The 17,708-nt window shown below is 58.4% G+C and overlaps 1 protein-coding gene across 1 annotated transcript; it reads left to right on the top strand.

Moving 5' to 3' along the window:
- Positions 1 to 12,551: 12,551 nt before the first annotated feature.
- On the top strand, positions 12,552 to 17,006 carry LOC308225764 (START domain-containing protein 10-like; the record flags this gene model as incomplete). The annotated part of the gene is made up of 6 exons (XM_080626899.1): positions 12,552 to 12,716; positions 15,686 to 15,833; positions 15,936 to 16,039; positions 16,138 to 16,255; positions 16,454 to 16,506; positions 16,794 to 17,006. 6 exons carry the CDS (start codon positions 12,552 to 12,554, stop codon positions 17,004 to 17,006), a joined length of 801 nt encoding a protein of 266 aa, XP_080483025.1.
- Positions 17,007 to 17,708: the final 702 nt, after the last annotated feature.

Below are 17,708 nucleotides of genomic sequence, written 5' to 3'. Positions count from 1 at the left end.
AGCAGGACTCCATCCAGACACACTGACAGCCAGGGCCTGCAGCTCGCCCTGGCTCACTCTCCCAGCCAGAGAGAGCGTGATGCCCCTGTGCCCTTCATGGGGACACATGAGATCGTGGCAGGGGCCAAGGTGGCTCCAGGTTCCTCCATGACAAGTTTCAGGGCCCAGGTGAGTCAGGAAATGGGGGCACATCCCAGATGGACTCCCTCCCTGACCCGTGTCTCCATCTTACCTGCCCTGTCCCATCATGTCCTTACCCCAGGTTATCTCCAGTGTCCCTGTGTGCCTCTGAATGGTGGCATTTATCCCTGGATTATGTCGTGGATGCCAGCACCCTGAGGCACTGATCTCTGGCGTCCCTGGATGTCCCTGCCCTGGGATATTTACCCCTGGGGTCCCTGCCCTGTGAGTCACTTTCCAGCATCCCTGTGCCGGGTGTTTATGTCCAGTATCCATGGAGTGACGTTCGGTGATCCGCTGCCTCCATCTTGCTCTGGTGCATGACTCCTGCTCACCGTGTCTGAGAGCCTGTTCACTCCATGTTCTCCAGTCCCTCCCCATGGCTGGGACACCTTCCCCATTCCCCATCTATTCTTGAATTGTTTGCCAAGTACAATTTCCAACAAAATCTGAGGGAAGACTGAAACAATCCATGAATTCAGGTCAAACATGGCCAGTACAGAAATGAAAGCCGGGATACAAAGCAGGAAAGCAGCAACATTTTCCATCCTAGTGATTCCAACGTGGGAGTTTTCCAAATTGATCTTAACCTCTGGCTATCAGAGTAAACCCCTGCACCTTGTCAGTGCTCAGCATCACCCAAGCCCCAGGATGCTGATACTGGGATGCAGTGTGACAGCCGGGCAGCGTGGAGGTCCAATGATGGTGGAGCCAGGGATGCTCCTTCCTCCTGGAGCAGTGCAGGCAGAGGGAGGGCAGCGGGCAGAGGTGGGGGCCGGCAGCATCCACCTCATACCTTTTAATAAAACATGAATTAGGTGCCAACGCGTATTAGATTCACTTCCCCAGTGACAGAAAATCAAAGGCTTCTCCCATCTTTTCTAGAGGCACGTTCCTGATTGATCTGGAAGAAGCAGCTCAGTGCGAGGGAAAGGAGTCTATACACACCGAAACAGCTCTTTAATTTCTTAATTTAATATCTGACATGTAAAGATTCTCATTAAGCCAGTCAATGAAGCCTGGAAATACAATTTTCGTGCAAACTGTCGCTATCATAACTTACATGAAACTTCAGATGGTGCCCTGTAAGCGGTGTGATTAAAACCATTCATCTTCCCTGTCAGTCGCCTGCTCCCGCACCCCCCAGCTGGCCCCTGCCCCGCACCACCTGTGGGTGCCACCACCGTCATGGGCATCTGGGTGATGCCCGACATCTGCATCCCGGGTTGGTCCTTGCAGGGCCTTGGGGCAGTGCTGTCTGTAGCAGGGGGGTATCAGAGTGCTGGGCAGCACCCCACAAGGCTCAGCCTTGGGACCCCAAGCCCTCAAATCCCCACACTGGGAAGCGCAGGGGAGAGAGCTTCCCAAAGACCCTAATTAGGCAAATTAATTCCTATGGAGTCACAGCTCTTCTCTGCCTTAGGAGAAAAAAACCCCAGCAAGCTGCTTACTTCAGGGATGATTAAATCCCAGCTATCAAGACACAGATTAGACCTGAGACTATTCCTTTGGGGGTGCAACCCAGCAGGCAGAGCCCCAGCACTTGCCTGGCCCCATGCAGGCACCCCAAGGATGGGCTGGCAGGGACTGAGGTTTGCACAGGGACACAAGCCATTGCCCTCCTCAATGGGCTGTCATCCCTCACATCCCTTGGCACTGTCAGCGTTAGGCAGAGCATGGTGTTGACAGAGCTCATTCGTCTGATGTGGGCTGAGGAAGAGCATGGTAGCACTGCATGGGCACAGAGCACCACCCCAGCACAGAGCATTAGGATGCTCTGCCATGAGGAAACCTTCCTGAGCCTTGTGGTACCCTCTGAAATCACCCATGAGAGCGAGCCGGGTGGGAGTCCCATCCTCACTGGGGCCTGAAGTTGGGTTAAATGGTTTTTCAGGCTCTTCTGCCTCTCCCTGCCCTTCATTCCCCTTTCCCCAGCCCCAGCTCCAAGAAAACTCCAGGAATTCTCAGCAGCTGGAATCTCAGTGCTGGACACCGAGCTGGGGAAGAAAAGATGCCCCAGGGGCTCTGGGACACCATGGATCTCTCACCATGGTGAGATGGGTGTTGCACCGCTCCATGTGGGAGCAGGGAGATGTTTCCCTGGCCACCTAAATTTCTGTCCTAGCTGCTGATGTCCAACAGAGAACTGCTGACAGGGCAGCAGAGGGGCTCATGAGCCTCGCTGACTGCCCAGCCCTTGCGTTTCTGCAGCCAGCCCCACATGGGCCATGATGCTGTGGCCCTGCACAGCCCCACTGCATCCCCATCAGACCCAGGTACCCCAGCAGAGGTTCAGCTGCCATGCCCCATCCCCAAAGAATGCTCCAGCAGGGTGAAGGCTGAGGATAGCCCCCAGCATCCATATTGCCGTTGCCCCAGAGGCATGTGCAGCTCCAAGGAGGAGGAATACAGCCGAGTGGGCACTAATGGGATCACCCAGCTCTGCCCCGTCCCCTGGGCTGCCACCTTGGATCACTTCCACTGCAGCCTCTTCCTAGAGACACAACCTGACCTGAGCGGTGCAGCACAGTTACAGAGGCACCCCATGGGTCCTGCACCCAGGACCCGCTCTGTGTGCCCCATGGGGAAGGGCTCTGGGGGCTACAGCCCCTGGTGCTGCTCATCAGGCTGGCAGAGCCGCTTTCCTTGCCTGTCTTGTGTGTGTTATCTGGAGACGTCGGAGCTGCCAGCTCCTGCCAGTGCGGGCGCAGCCTGACGTCGGTGCAGCTCGAAGCGTGCGTGGCGTGTTTGATGTCAGGATTACCGGCTGCCTGTATTGTAAATGCTAAAATGAAATAAGAAGATTAGAGAAGAAAAGCGCCGCTCCGCAGCGGGCGCCTGACGACTGCTTCCCGCTGGATCCTTTCTGGGTGATGGGAGGGGGGGGACCCAGCCCCAATGGCAATCATGGGCAGAGGCAGCAGTGCCAGGGAAAGCGTTAAAACAGGGCAAGCATCCTCCATCATTGCTGGTGCTGCACAGTACCTCCCCAGGAAGGATGGACACAGTGTCAGCTTCCCAGGGTGCCCAGCACCCCAATGCTCTGGCTCACGTAAGTATTCCCTGGAGGCTTCTGCTCCTGAACAGCCTGGGTCCTGCAGTCAGTGAGCGTTGGGGCAGAGCATGGAGGGGCGGTGGGGTGACATGGGGATGAGTTGATGTCTGCAGCCTCTCAGGGAAGCTCACTGAGCTCTGCATCCCTTCCCAGGGAATGAAGGCAGAGCCGTCTCCCACCGCTGGGAGCTCGCTCTTAGGGAGGAAAAGGCTTGTACCTCCTCGGAGGTGGGTGATGAGCCTCTGCAGGTCTCGCCAGGCAATATGGGGGTCTCCAAAGGGCAGGCAGATGTCCTCTTCTTCCCCAGTGCCCTGGCAGGATGTTCTTGCCCATACGAGGCCAGACCCAGCAGTGGGCAGCTCTGCACCCATCCTGCACCCTCTTGCCTGGCAGAGAGGCCAGCACCATGGTCCTGTGGGTGAGCATGAGAACTAGAGAGGATGGAGGCAGAGCCAGGGCAGGGGTCAGGCCCTGCCGAGCCATTCTCCACCTCTCCCTGACAGCTGCATGCCCAGAGCATCTCTGCCAGCACCCCAGAACCCAGCCCCGTGAGCAGCAGCCTCTGTGCAGAGAGGGAGCACTGAATTTCAGCATGACTGCTCTTCATTTTCATTTGTGCCCTTGGCCTCAGCCTGCCAGAGCTGGGCCCCATGGACAGCACTGGAGGAGGAGACAGAAGAGGAAGAGGAGGAGGAGGAGGGGGCCGCCCTGTGCTACCCACAGCATTTCTTGTGCTGGTCCTTCAGGATGCCAAGCCGGGCATGGGGCTCAGTATCACACACATAATCCCACATCCTCCCTGGTAGGGTAATTCCCAGCTTGCAGCTCCTCCCAGTACAGCAGAGCACTCTCCCCACGAATCCCTGCTTCCAGTGACACCCCCCCCCCAGCCAGGAGCCAGCTCATGCCCCAGCAGTGATGCCCACACCCAACCACAGCATCCTGCATCCAGCAGCCAGGTACATCCCATGTACCAGTGCATCCTCCCCTCGTTCCAGTGCCTGCTGCCTGCCCAGGCAGACTTACATCCATCCCAGCAGCCCTGGAGCAGGCAAGGCATCAGGAAGCCAAGCACCGGCCACCTCCGGGGGCTCTTCACTTCAGTTCCCTGCAGCCAGGACCCACCAGCAGGCTGGCGGCTGGCCCTGTGTCTGACCATGCGGGTACCTGCCTCCTCCCATTCTCTCGTGCATCTGTTCCCAATCAAAGCATCATTTCAATCCAGGAGAAGGTTTCCCCCCCACTTCCTACCAAATGCTATTGTTTTTCCAAGGATAGGAGCAGCTGCTCAGCCCATAGCAGCTCTGCTCAAGACATGCATGGGACAGAGCCTCACACAAGCACCCACCTGGCTCCTGTCTGCCCAGAGCAGAGCCCATTTCATCCCCATGGCAAAGCACTGGGCTGCAAGGAGGAAGATGAGGCTGGTACCCCCCAAATGAGGTGACATCGGGGGGCTTGACCCCCTGTGTGATGCTCAGAGCTCGATGTGGCAGCGCTCAAGTTAACATCCACACAGGGCTGCTGGGTGGGTGAGACCATGGCAATGCCCACACATTACACATCCCACAGACTTTGCTGCCAGCTCCGGGCCCCTCCAGGGGTCTCAGCTCATCCCTGCATCACCTCAGGTGAGTGCAGTTCCCTGTTTCCCCTCACACCACTTTGGATGTGCTGGGACCAGCCAGGTCTGGCTCTTTCCCCTGCAGGACTCACCCGCACACATTGCCACAGGGCCTCTGTTGTTTCTGAGCAATTAATGAGCTTTAATTGCTGCAAACACATCCCCGGCAGAGCCAGAGCTGCCACGGGAAGAAGCAGGAGTTGGGAAAAGGGAATGGAAAAGGGAATCATAGCAACCCTTGCTATGGCTGGACCAGCCATCCCCGAAACGTGACTGTGGCTGAGTGGGGCTGCCCCAACATCTCTGGGTGCAGCAGCACCCTGGGCATCCCAGCACGGTCCATGTGCTTCTGCCCTCAGTGCCACCACCACCACTGTGCCACAGTGCTGGGTCCCATGGGGCTCAGTCACTCCATAGAGACTGCTTTTGTTATCCCATGGAGGGACTGTGCTGACATCAGGTTGGGAGACATCCCTTCCCTCCCCTCTGATGCTCCCCAGGCTGGACGTGCACCCATGTGTGCGGTGCTAATGAAGACTGCAAAGGTCAGGGCTCGGGTGGCAGGAGGTGGCTCTGTAGATGCTAGCTCAGTGCCTTGTAGCTATCCCTGACACTTGAGCTTAAATAAAACAAACAGTGCTTTTTAATCACCCCTGCACGGCTCCTGCTGCCCCCCCCAGCACACTGCCAGCCCCGGGATGCAGCACAGGGTGCCTGGGGAGCACCCAAGGGTGTCTGGCGCTGCTGTCCCAGTGTCGTGTGTTCACATGTGGAGGAATATGCATGTGTGTGCAGGTCTGTGCTCCAAAGTGCAGTGTGTGAGTGTACACGCGAGTGTGTCATCATGTGTCTTGTGTATGTAATATATTCATGTGCATGTAGGATCCCAGACTGGTTTGTGTTGGAAGGGACCTTAAAGCTGATCCAGTTGCAACCCCTGCCACGAGCAGGGACACCTTCCACTAGAGCAGCTTGCTCCAAGCCCCTGTGTCCAACCTGGCCTTGAACACTGCCAGGGATGGGGCAGCCACAGCTTCTCTGGGCACCCTGTGCCAGCGCCTCAGCACCCTCACAGGGAAGAGCTTCTGCCTAAGAGCTCATCTCAGTCTCCCCTCTGGCAGGTTAAAGCCATTCCCCTTGGCCTGTCCCTACAGGCCCTTATCCAAAACCTCTCTTCAGGTTTCCTGTAGCCCCTTTAGGCACTGGAAGGCTGCTGTTATCTATCTATATGCATGTCTCCATGTGTGTGTATGAGTGTAGGCACACCCCTGTGTACGTGCCCACATCTAGAATTGTGCAATCTGCACAAGCACACGCGGATGGATGCCTGTGTGTATAACCCAGCGTGTGTTTGCACATGCATGCAGGCGTGCTCGCACACACTGCATCTCCATGCTCAACCACACACGTGCGGCATCACCTCCTCACAACACTCATATGTGGCAGGGTTTGGTGCTGCGATCCCAGGGAAGCTTTCCCTAAGGCCGGGTGCGGGAGCAGCACAAACGCGCGCCACGGATAAGTTCCTGGCACCAGGTTTTCTCTCACTGCTAATTTTGTGATTAGCCCCTGTCTGATGCGCCCGCAGCAGCGCTCCGAGGAGCTTATCCAAAGGCGCCATAATCTTCGGAAGCAGTGAGCAGGGGGCAGGGACACCATTCCCATTCAGCTCCCAGCAGACAGAGCCGTGTGTCGGGAGGTAATAACTCCTCAGGGGCTGACAAGCCGCCGGGAGGGCTGTGGAAATCCTTTCTGTGGATGAGCCAAGAGGATTCTCCTGCTATCCCCTAAAGCCTCCGTGTCACCTAGTCCAATAAAAGGCATTATAGGGAAGGTGGCATTTTGTTCCGGCATATCTCAGGCCTCCAGCCCAGCCCTGGCTTTGCATGAGAACAGGAGGCTTAGAGCATGGAGGGTGATGCTTGGGGAGGGAGGGCTGCAACCCTCTTTCTGTGCCTCCCAGCAGAGGAGGGGCTGGGGTGCATGATTGTGCCTGCTCTCTGTCCTGTTGGAGCATCTCCATCCTTCTCTGGTTTGCAGCCACGAGCCCTGCGCCCATGGTCTAGGGTGAGATATCCCAGCCCATGGCAGGGGGTTGCAACTGGATGATCTTAAGGTCCTTTCCAAACCAAACCATTCTGTGATTCTGTGACTCTCTGATCTCCTGCCCTGGGGACAGCAGCAGCACCCGGCAGTGACCACCCTGGATCTCAGTACATCCATCTGCTCTCCCATCTGCCTTCGAGGAGATGCAAGGTGGAGAGCTGGGAAGTTCGGGGGGTTCAGAGAAGCTGGGTGGACCCAACATCTTTGGTGTGCAGATGCCTCAGCCCCATCCTGGTCTGTCTCTCAGCCAGGGGTGATATTGGGCCACACCGGGGGGATCCTGCCAGCCATGGCACCAGGAAACAGCCTCCAGGGAAGGCGTCCACAGGGCTGGGGAGAGCATCTGGAAGGGGGCTGAAGGCTGTGTTGGGGATACCATGCCACACAGAGAGCAGTGGACTTCATGATACAGGAGGTCACCCTGGGGTGCCCTGGCTGTCCCATGTCCCTGGATCCTGTCTCATCCATTTTAGATCTCAAGTCTGATGGGGAATGGCTGCCCAGGGCAGTGCTGGGTTCATCATCCCTAGAAGTGTTCACACACTGTGTAGATGAGGCCCTCTGTGCCATGGGTTAGTGGTGGCCTTGACAGTGCTGGGAGAACTTGGACTTCATGATCTTACAGGTCTTTCCAGCCTGGTTTATTCTATGATCCTGGGGCCCAGGGAAGCTGCCAGCCTGTGGCATTACCCACTGCAGGCATGGGGCATGCACAGGGACATGATGCCCACTTGGTGCCCATGCATGGAGAGGACACCAGCCCTAACCCCAAGCAAGCAGGGGGCGTCCCTGCTGCCCCCCACGCTGGCACGGCCCCAGGTTAGTGCTGAGCTTGGATACAGCGCAGCACAGGGGGATCACCCGTGCCTGCTCCAACCGGCTAATTTACTATGTCGCTGCGCACTGCGCTAGCCAATAACTCTGAAATGATGTGAAGATTTGCAGCCAAACCCTTTCATAAAGAGATTTCGGAGGGTGACAAAGATAATTAAACATCTTTCCCCAAGTATTGACTTGCAGCTGAAAGGGGGGAAAAAATAACTGCATTTTTCACAGTCCTTTTAAATCACGCTGAAACCTGACTGGGGCACTGTGCGAACAAGCCCTGGCCTGGCAGCCGTGGAGTACCACGGCCCTGTGAGCCTCACTAGGAGAAGGGTGGTGGAGCAGAGATGGGGTTTGGGCAGTGGGGGGCTGGCACAGGGTCCCTGAGTCGCTGCAGACAGTGTGGGAAGGGATGGATGCTCCAGGGCACACAAGGCAGGGAGGACACAAGGCTGGCTGCCACCACAGCAGAAGGATTTAGCTCAAATGAGCAGTATGGGGCAGTGGGAGAACTGGAAAGCGGGAATGCGGGGCCATGGTGCAGGGATGGTGGCAGGAGGGAAGTGGGAAGCAGGATGCTTCCCAGCAAGACTTGAAATAGGAAGGGGGTGCTTAAGGAGAGGCCTTTGAGGAGTGTCAAGAAACACACCAAAGCAGCTGCAGTGGGCACACGTGTCCACACGTACAGAGCACATCTGCACCACCCTGTGTGTGCGAAAGGGATGGGATCCAGAGAGACCTGGACAGGCTGCAGAGGTGGGACCGTGAACCTCATGGAGTTCAACAGGGCCAAGTGCAAGGTCCTGCACATGGCTCGAGGCAATCCACAGCACAGACAGAGACTGAGGGGGACTGGATGGAGCAGCACTGAAGAGAAGGACTTGGGGGTGGTGGCTAACAAGAAGCTCCCCATGGCCCGGCTTCAGTGAGCGCCTGAGGCCAGAACCCCCCCGTGTGCTGGGCTGCACCCCCAGAGCGTGAGCAGCAGCTCAGGGAGGGGATCCTGCCCCTCTGCTGGGGAGAACTGAACAAGCTGCAAAGTCCCTTCCAACCCAAACCACTCTGTGCTTCTATGGCCCAGGTCAGAATCAGCCCCAGCCATCACCTCCACCTCCGTGGACGAGCTGATGGCACTACCGCTGAGGGGGGGACAGGTCCGCTCCGCTCCCTGCTCCCCGGCTCGATCCGTTTCCCCGCCCTCTCCCTGCCGTGTCCCTGTCGCTGCGGTCCGTGGAGCACTGGTGACACCCAGCGGGCGAGTGCCAGGCTGCACACGGCGGCACAGCCCGGGCTGGTCCCTGCGAGCCGTGCCCTGCCCTGGGGTGTCACCGGTGCGGGGACATCGCAGCTCCCCAGGGAGCCGCAGGTGAGTTTTAACTGGGGCGGGCCCTCCAGCCCCTGCAGATCTGGGGTGGTTCCTGAGGTCCTGGGACTCCCGGATCACACTTGGCATCAAGGGGTCATGGAATCGCAGCCTGGTTTGTGTTGGAAGGGACCTTAAAGCTCATCCAGCTCCAACCCCTGCCACGGGCAGGGACCCCTTCCACTGGAGCAGCTTGCTCCAAGCCCCTGTGTCCAACCTGGCCTTGAACACTGCCAGGGATGGGGCAGCCACAGCTTCTCTGGGCACCCTGTGCCAGCGCCTCGGCACCCTCACAGGGAAGAACTTCTGCCTAAGAGCTCATCTCAGTCTCCCCTCTGGCAGCTTAAAGCCATTCCCCTTGTCCTGTCCCTACAGGCCAGGAAACTCTCAGCCATCTCAGCTTTTCCTCCTACCTCTCTTCTTCATTTCCCTGGAGACAAACCCAAGTACCTGGGGAGAGCACCATGGTTCACATAAAGCCAAAGCAGAACCGTTTTCTGTGGGAAAAGCATTTTCCATTTCAATTTGCAAAGCCTTTTGAAGTTGATTCTTTAAGAAGCAGAGGAGATTGGTTGCTCTTCTCCAGCTCTGGAGAGGCTAGAAGCTCATCCTGCTGAGGCACCCAAGCTCATTAATGAGGCCCTGAACACCCACATCAGAGCCCTGCAACCCCACTCCCAGCACAGAAATCCCGCATCCTGGCTCTGGGATCTGCAAAGACACTTGCAGAGTTTAGGAATTTGACCTGAAGATTGAAAGGAGGAGGAAGAAGGGACCAGAAAGTCCTTGTTCAGACAGTGCTGTTGAGCAGCACTTCCTCCATGGAGGATGAGGAGCATGGGGCTGTTGTACCTGGAGACACACCATAAAACTGCTCCTGGATAGCCACTGCCTGGCTGGAAACTCAAGGCAGGATGTTTGATAGTCAATGTTCGTGAATAGAGGTTAAAAACGGGTGACAGAGGCAAGGTCACGTTGACCTGTGTCTTTACATTTGCTACAGACACCTTCTCTCTGCTTGGGATGTGCAGGATCCCAGCAGCATCACTCAGATCCAGACCTTGGGTCCAAAAGGGCCAAGGACAGTGGCAAAGGGGGGCTGCCTTGAGCCCTGAGTGATTGCAAGGCCAAGTGAGTGATGGGAACCCATCTCAGCTCAGCTGGTGGCTTGCAGGTGACATGATGGTGACCAGCAAGCTCTTGGGTGGCTGCACTGTTGTCCAGCTTGAACACTGACCAAAGGGTGCTGCAGAAGAGAAGAAAGCACCTTCAATTCCACCAGCCTGTCCAACCAGGGAGAGAAATGTTCCATCTCTCAGGTGCAGAGAGAAATGTGGCCAAGCAGGGCTGGTTCACGCTTCAGTGGTGCTGGGCAAGCAGTGTGCTCCTTCCAATGCAGCCCAACAGAGCTGCTCCATCCGCAGGACTGCAGTGTCCTTCCTCCTTTCACCCCACGGAGCTTTGGAGCTACAAAGCCCCCAGGCTTGGGTTCTACCTTGCCCCACACATCCATGCATGGACTCTCCAGGTTGTGTCTGTCTCACAGGGGCTGGGGTGACTGCCCATGCTTGCAATGGACACACAGGCATGCACATGCTCACACACTCTCCTATGCGCCCCACGGGACACTACAGCAATGCTGTTGGACAGCTCTGGACCATAAATCCCTCCAGCCTCATTTGCTCCCTGCTCCACAGCCCCAAGGCCACCCTAAGGTCTTTCCTCTGCACTATTCCCAGCTCGGCACGCTGCTCCCTGCCCACTGCGGCAGCTCTCCAGCCGAGTGTGGCACTTGGCAGCTCTGCCTCACTGGTGGTGACCATGGCCCAGAGCAGGCCAAGATGGGAAACACAGCCCCAGGATGAGCCAGTGTGCATGGAGGAGCTGCTCAGCCACCGTGCTGCAGCGTGCAGAGCTGCAGGCAGCCCCCCTCCCCAGGCAAGGCTCTGCGAGTGCTGCAGCTTCCTCCCTGCTCTCCCTTCCTTTTTGCCTGTGCCTTGATGCCCATGTGGCAGCTAGTCCCAAGTGGGGTACCCCAGGCTGAGTGCTGGGGCCATGTTCCACATCATCATCAGAGGGATGGATAAGATGTGTACCCTTGCCTTGCAGGTGAGGCTAATGTGGGAGGAACGGGTGTGCAGCAAATGCAGAGCCTCAGCCCAGGTGGACCCCAAGAGGCTCCAAAGTTGGATCAACACAAACCAGGACCCAGAGTCCTGGCCAAGAGGCTGAAAAAAGGGGGCAAGCTGTGTCCTGGGTGACATGAGGAGGAGTGGGGCAGCAGCCTGAGAGAACGGCCAGCTCAGGGGGAGGTGGAGGAGCTGAATAGGGACCAGCAAATTGCTGCTGGCAGGGCTGGGGCTACAACAGGGGTGGGTTGGGATCTACCAGCATGCAGCTACCTGGAGATGGAGCCATCTCTTTTCGTAGGGAGTAACATAGGACAACGGGCAAAATGAGGTGTAACGAAGCACAAGGGGCACTAATTGCAGCTTGAGGTAGGACAAGCAGGAATTACTCGTTTTTATTCCTGGGGAGGTGGTGCTTGTAGGACATGCCACCAGCGACATGGGACAAGTCCATCCTTCAAGACACAGCTGGTTAAAGCCATGGGTCACCTTACCCTGTGCTGGTGGTGTTTCTGCTCCAAGGAGCAGGGTGGCCTAAAGACCCCAGGGGTCCCTCCCTGCCAGCATCACCAGGATCCTGGTGAGCCCAGTGAGGGGCAATCTCCGCACCTGCAAACACTGCCAGGAGCCTCCCCACAGACCCAGGGCACCTTGAGCACCAGGGTGCTGTGCACTGGACCGCGGCCTCACCCCAGACAGGCCAGGCCCCCCCAAGGCCGCATCCTGCTGATGCTGCTGCCCATTGCTTCCGCCGCGCCGCTGGAGGCCCGGCTGCTGCTCCAGGCAGGTGATCAGCTGATCCCATCAGCGAGCTGGTGCTGCAAAGTCAGGCACAGAGATTGCAGCGTGCAGCGAGGGGAGAGCGGGGCCTGCGGGGCTGGGGGGCTCGGGGGGCCGGGGGCAGCTCTGCCCTGAAAGCCGAGTCACCTGCGCGCTGCTACCTGCTGAATAATAGAGGAGCTGCCAGCCCGCCGGGAGAAATGTGATCCCGGGAGCCAGCCGGAGGAGACACCCGAGCTCCCGGCAGCTGCGATAGCAACTGCAGGAGCCGAGCCTTCCTCCCCCTGCTCCGGAGTGCCTCTGCCCGTCCTGGGTGCCTGGGCAGCCCCGGTGCCCACCGCAGGGGCACGGGCGCAGGGCTCAGAGGATGATGTGAGCTGCAGCAGGCACCCAGAGCTCAAGGGCAGAGCTGGGTTTCCCCGGGAGGTGAGGCAGAAGGAGCCTGCCTGCAGCCAAGTGCCTGCGCCCTGGGTCCGGCAGCGCAGCCCCATGTCCAGAGGAGGGGAGATGGTTTACATCCCGGATGACTCCGACTTCAGCTCCTTCAGGGATCAGTGCGAGAGCCTGGAGGGCTGGCACTGTCGGTATAACAAGGCTGGCGTGACCGTGTGGAGTCAGGGCCAGGAGGAAAGCTGCACTGTGCAGAAAATCAAGGTAAGCAAATGCCTGCAGCTGCGGGACTGCAGCCCTTCCTTACCCCAGCTGCACCCGAGGGTTCCTGGGGTGTTGGCCCACCCTAGGGGTGCGCAGCATCCTGGTCCAGCCTGCCTGGGGGTGTTTCTTCCCCAGGGCTCTCACTGCCTGCCCTGCGCCTTTAGCCTCTCGACCTGCCGGGATGCTGCTGCAGCATTTTGCCGTGCGCGCGTGTGGGCTCACGTTGCGGCTGCCCTTGATCCAGACACAAGAGGGAAGGCCCCAGGATCGATTACGTTGCAGAGATGGCCTTGCTGGGAGCCCCCGGGCATGAGACAGTCTAGTGCGATGCCTCCATGGTGCCTCTCCCCCAGCCACACCGTCCTGCAGCACATCCCTGCCATCCCGCACTGGAGGAGCATCTTGGGGTGTTTAAGAGCCCCCATGTGCTGTCTCAGGATGTTTGTTGTTTGCCAGGGGCTGGATCATAGAATCACAGAATAGTCTGGGTTAGAAGGGACCTTCAAAGCTCATCCAATCCAACCCCCCTGCAATGAGCAGGGACACCTTCCACTAGATCAGGTTGCCCAGAACCACATGCAGCCTGTCCTGGAATGTCTCCAGGGGTGGCGCATCCACCACCTCTCTGGGCAACCTGTGCCAGTGTTTTACCATCCTCATTGTGAAGAATTCCTTCCTCACCTCCAGAATGGATCTGGGATGAGGTTCAACCCTCCCTCAGGCTGTTATACCTAACTGCTCCTCTGTATGGCACCAGTGACACTGGCAGGTGACCCTGAGTACATCAAGAGTGGTTACAGGATGCTGGGGGCAAGGGAGCCCTATTACAGGGTAAGCCCTGGCTGGGAGCATCCTATGGGTCAATGCAGCCGTGACTCCATGGCTGGTGTCATGGACAGGGCTTTGGCTTTCCTGGGCACAGAGGCCCAGGGCTGCTGGGCAGGAATGGAATCTGCCCAAGCAAGTAGGATGGGAGCATCTTACCTATGGAACAGACAACTTGATAAGGGGAGCTGTCAACTAGGAGTGTCATGGAAGGGTTGCTATGGCCTGAAGGGCATGGGGAGGTAGTGGTGGGTGTCCGGGGTACAGAACACTGGAGGAGCCTCTTGCACTGCTCTCCTGGACACAGAATAACCGGCAGCCCGTCTGATGTGCCTGCAGCTGGGCAGACACAAGGTGGAACTAGGTACACGATGGCTGTGGTGCTGCCATGAATGGAGGCCCTTCAGGGCAAGGTGAGGAGGAGGAGCAGCACTCCTTACATGCTGCCTTGCTGCTGTGAGCCAGCGAAGAGCTTTTGGGCTAGGATCTGGGAGCACTTAGGTCAGTTGGGCATGAACAAGTGCACAGGACCAGGCAGGATGCACCAGGGGGTGCCGAGGGCTCTGGTCAATGTCTCTTTGAAAAGTCCTGGTGACTGCAGGAGGCCCCTGACAGCTGGGAAGAGGTGAAGGTCACATTCATCTTGCAGAAGGCCAAGAAGGATGCTCCAGGGCACTATGTGCTGCTGTGTCACCTCCATCCTTGGGAAGGTGATGGAGAAATTCCTCCTGGAAGCCGTGTCCTGAAGGACAAGGGCGGTGGTAACAGCAGCAGGGACCTACCAAGGACAAATCATGGTAGACCAGCCTGATTGCCTCCTGCAATGAGAGGACTGGCTGGCTGGGAATGGGGAGAACAATGAAAGCCCAGTACTTTGACTTCAGTGAAACCTTTGGCAGGGTCTCCCATAGTCTCATCACCACATTGATGAGTCTGGACAGAAGTGGATGACGAGGTGGGTGGAAAACCAGCTCAGCACCAGGCTCACAGCATGGGGGTCAGCAGTGCAGGCTCTGGATGGTGGCCAGTTGCTGGATCCCACCCTGTTACTGGGATGATGGGAGTGCCCTGTCAGCGTGTCTGCAGTGTGTGCAGCCCTGAAGTGTGGCGAGTGTTTGATGTGCTGGAGACAAAGCTGCTCCTGAACGGGCTGGAAGGAACCTTGTGAGGTCCAGCCAGGTTCAAACACGCAGAGCTCAGCAGCAGGGACACAATTATACCCTGCTTTGCCACCACCAAGCCCCATAGACTGAGAACCCCAGGCAGGTTGGGGGGAGGTCTGAGCACCATCGCCCTGCTTCATTGCAAGGATGTGGTTTTTCCTTGCCCTGGAGAGGGCCTGGGCATGGTGCAGGGGTTTGGGACCCTTCCCAAAACATGGAATGGAGGATGCCACCCAGGAGCTGAGCTGCACAGGCTGGGGCCTGGGGCTCAGAGCATGGCTCTGGGTGCTCCCACACTCTCGTCCGTGGTACCCCAGGGGCTGCAGCACATCTCCGAGCCTGTCCTGGGCACAAATCCAGCACATGGGGCAGGAGCTGTCACCGGGGCCATCGGGGAACGCTTGCCCGAGATTGATGGGACCTGCCACGCTCAGAGGGGCATCTCCAGTTACCTGCCAGTGCTGAGCACCTCATCAAAGATGCAAGGCCTCTAACGAGGAGCAGATGACATCTCCCTTCTGCCTGCACCGAGCGGAGCAGGGCGGCCAGCTCATCAATAATGCACTCGCTGCTGAGTAGGGCAGCTCCATGGCTCTGGTTACAGCCAGGGCCCCAGCAACCCCCCTGGGCTGGACCCCTCACCAAAACGACCCTGCCAGGGCAGGAGCATCCCTGTGCTTGAACAGGTTTGGGTTCAGGGTACCCAGGCAGCTGAACCTGGACCACCATGCAGCTCTGTTTGAGGGTCCTTCTACCCCCTGGATACCCTCTGGCTACCATGGGCTATCCTGAAGCTGGGGCATGCCCTGCACCAAGTGTGTGCAGAGCATCCTCCATGGCACACATGTACATGGGTTTATAACCGCACAGGGACATGCCACCACACACAGGAACAGCCTGAAGCCCTCATCCCCAGGCAGGCACTGCTCCATGCTGTGGGGTGTCTGCTGCCCCCCTGCCCCACTGCCTGTCACCCCCCAGACTCGCATCTCCTGCAAGGACGTCCCTGCTGAGACACTCTATGATGTGCTGCATGACACTGACTACCGCAAGAAATGGGACTCGAATATGATTGAGACCTACGACATCGGGCGCCTGACTGTGAACGCTGACGTGGGATACTACTCCTGTGAGCAGCCCCTGGGGACCCCCTCCCTCACCCCACAGCACCGTGCGTGGCTGTGGGGCCATGAGGCGCACTGGGTTGAGATGTAACAGGGTCTATCCACAGGGAAGTGCCCGAGCCCACTGAAGAACAGGGATTTCGTCACCCTGCGCTCCTGGCTGCCCCTGGGCAATGACTACATGATCATTAACTACAGCGTCAAGCATCCGGTGAGCCCCAGCCCTGGTACGGCGCTGGTGCCAGCAGGCACAGGCAGGGCTGGGCAGTGGCTGGGGCAGGCTCTGAGGTGCATGGGGTTTCTCTGCAGAAATACCCTCCCAGGAAGGACTTTGTGAGAGCCGTGTCCCTGCAGACCGGGTACCTCATCAAGGCAAACGGCACCGGTGCCTGCATCCTCTATTATCTCACCCAGGTGGACCCTCGTGGTGAGTGCCAGCGTGCCCCAATGCACCCCGAGAGCTCAACCTCTGTGGTTCTCCATCACTCAGGGAAGTGGGGGCAACCCAGGGAAGAAACGGGTCCCTTCTAGAGCACAGCCATCAGTGCTGGGGGGTGCTGAGCCTGGCACAGGACACTGTGCAGGGCCCAGACTGCCTTAGTGATGGGGCTTTGGGCTCTTGCAGGGTCGCTGCCAAAGTGGGTGGTGAACCGCGTCTCCCAGTTTGTGGCACCAAAGGTAAGCAGGGTGCGTGGTGGTGGTGGGATGCAGGGGCATCAGGGGTGAGCTGTCACAAAGCGGCCCTAGGTAAGGGCAGGATGGGTGCTGGTGTCCCAGGGCTTGCAGGATGGGTGCTGAGTGACCCAGGACTCACAGGTCTGTGTGGTCCAAGCCACCAGCAGGCCCCCATTCCCTCCAAGCATCCCCGAAGGACAAGCAATGGGGGAGCTGGGAGCTGTGCCCACAGAGCAGGATGCTCCATCCCCCCTGGGCACTGTGACGGGCTGGTCCCACTCTGCCCACAGGCGATGAAGAAGATCTACAAGGCCGGGCTGAAGTACCCAGAGTGGAAGCGCAAGCACGACCCCGGGTACAAGCCCTGGGTGTACCCGGAGCAGAACACGCTGCCCAGCGTCAGCCTGGCCGAGCTCTCGCTGCAGCACGCGGACTCGCTGGAGAACATCGATGAGACCGGGCTGCCCGAGGACCACCTGAGCACCAGTGACCAGGAGGCCTGAGCCCTCACCTCTTAGGGGCACCCCCTCATGACTGAGGCTTGGCAGCCAGGGGGGGAATGGGTGGGAATTTGGCCCCCTGCACCCCAACAGTCGTGTCTGCTCTCCAACTCCTTCATCGTAGACCCCCCTAGCAGTGCAGCAAGGTACTGTCGCATGGGAAATGATGTCCCCATGCAGGACATAGAGCTGGAAGTGGGAGTGGGTGCCCCAAGGAGAGGCTGGGCGGAGAGAGGGGGAACCCTTCCTGGGGTGGGTAGGAGCTTTCCTGGCACCAGGATGTCCCTTTGCCAGTGTAAGACCTTCTAGGGGTGTCCTCCAAAGGTCCAGAAGTAGGGGGATCTACGGGGGTCCTGCCCAGGCTTTGCAGCAGCAGAGGGCTTGCACTGAGCCTCTCTGGCCTGTGCTCCAGCTCTGACAGCCCCACCATCGGGCTGCACCTGCTCCAGCCCACCAGGACCCCCAGGTTTAGTGTGACCCCCTCACCTCAGGGAGCGCTCCCAGGTCCTGTCATGGGCATGAGGCTCAGCCCTGAGCCTGGCTCTAGCCCAGCTCTGGGGACCCCTTCCCCAGAGGTGTTGGGGGGGCTTGTCCTGGCCATGGGGTCTTGGCAGCCTCTGTCCCCACTCTCTCAGTGTTTGCCGCTGCTGTGGTTTCTGGCACAACAATAAAGGGGTTGCTGTGTGCACGAGAGAGCTTCGGGCT

The sequence above is a fragment of the Psittacula echo genome (assembly GCF_963264785.1).
Source record: "Psittacula echo genome assembly, chromosome: 11".
Taxonomy (NCBI): domain Eukaryota; kingdom Metazoa; phylum Chordata; class Aves; order Psittaciformes; family Psittacidae; genus Psittacula; species Psittacula echo.
The sequence above is the reverse complement of the archived record's forward strand: the minus strand, read 5'-3'. Positions and strand labels throughout refer to the sequence as shown.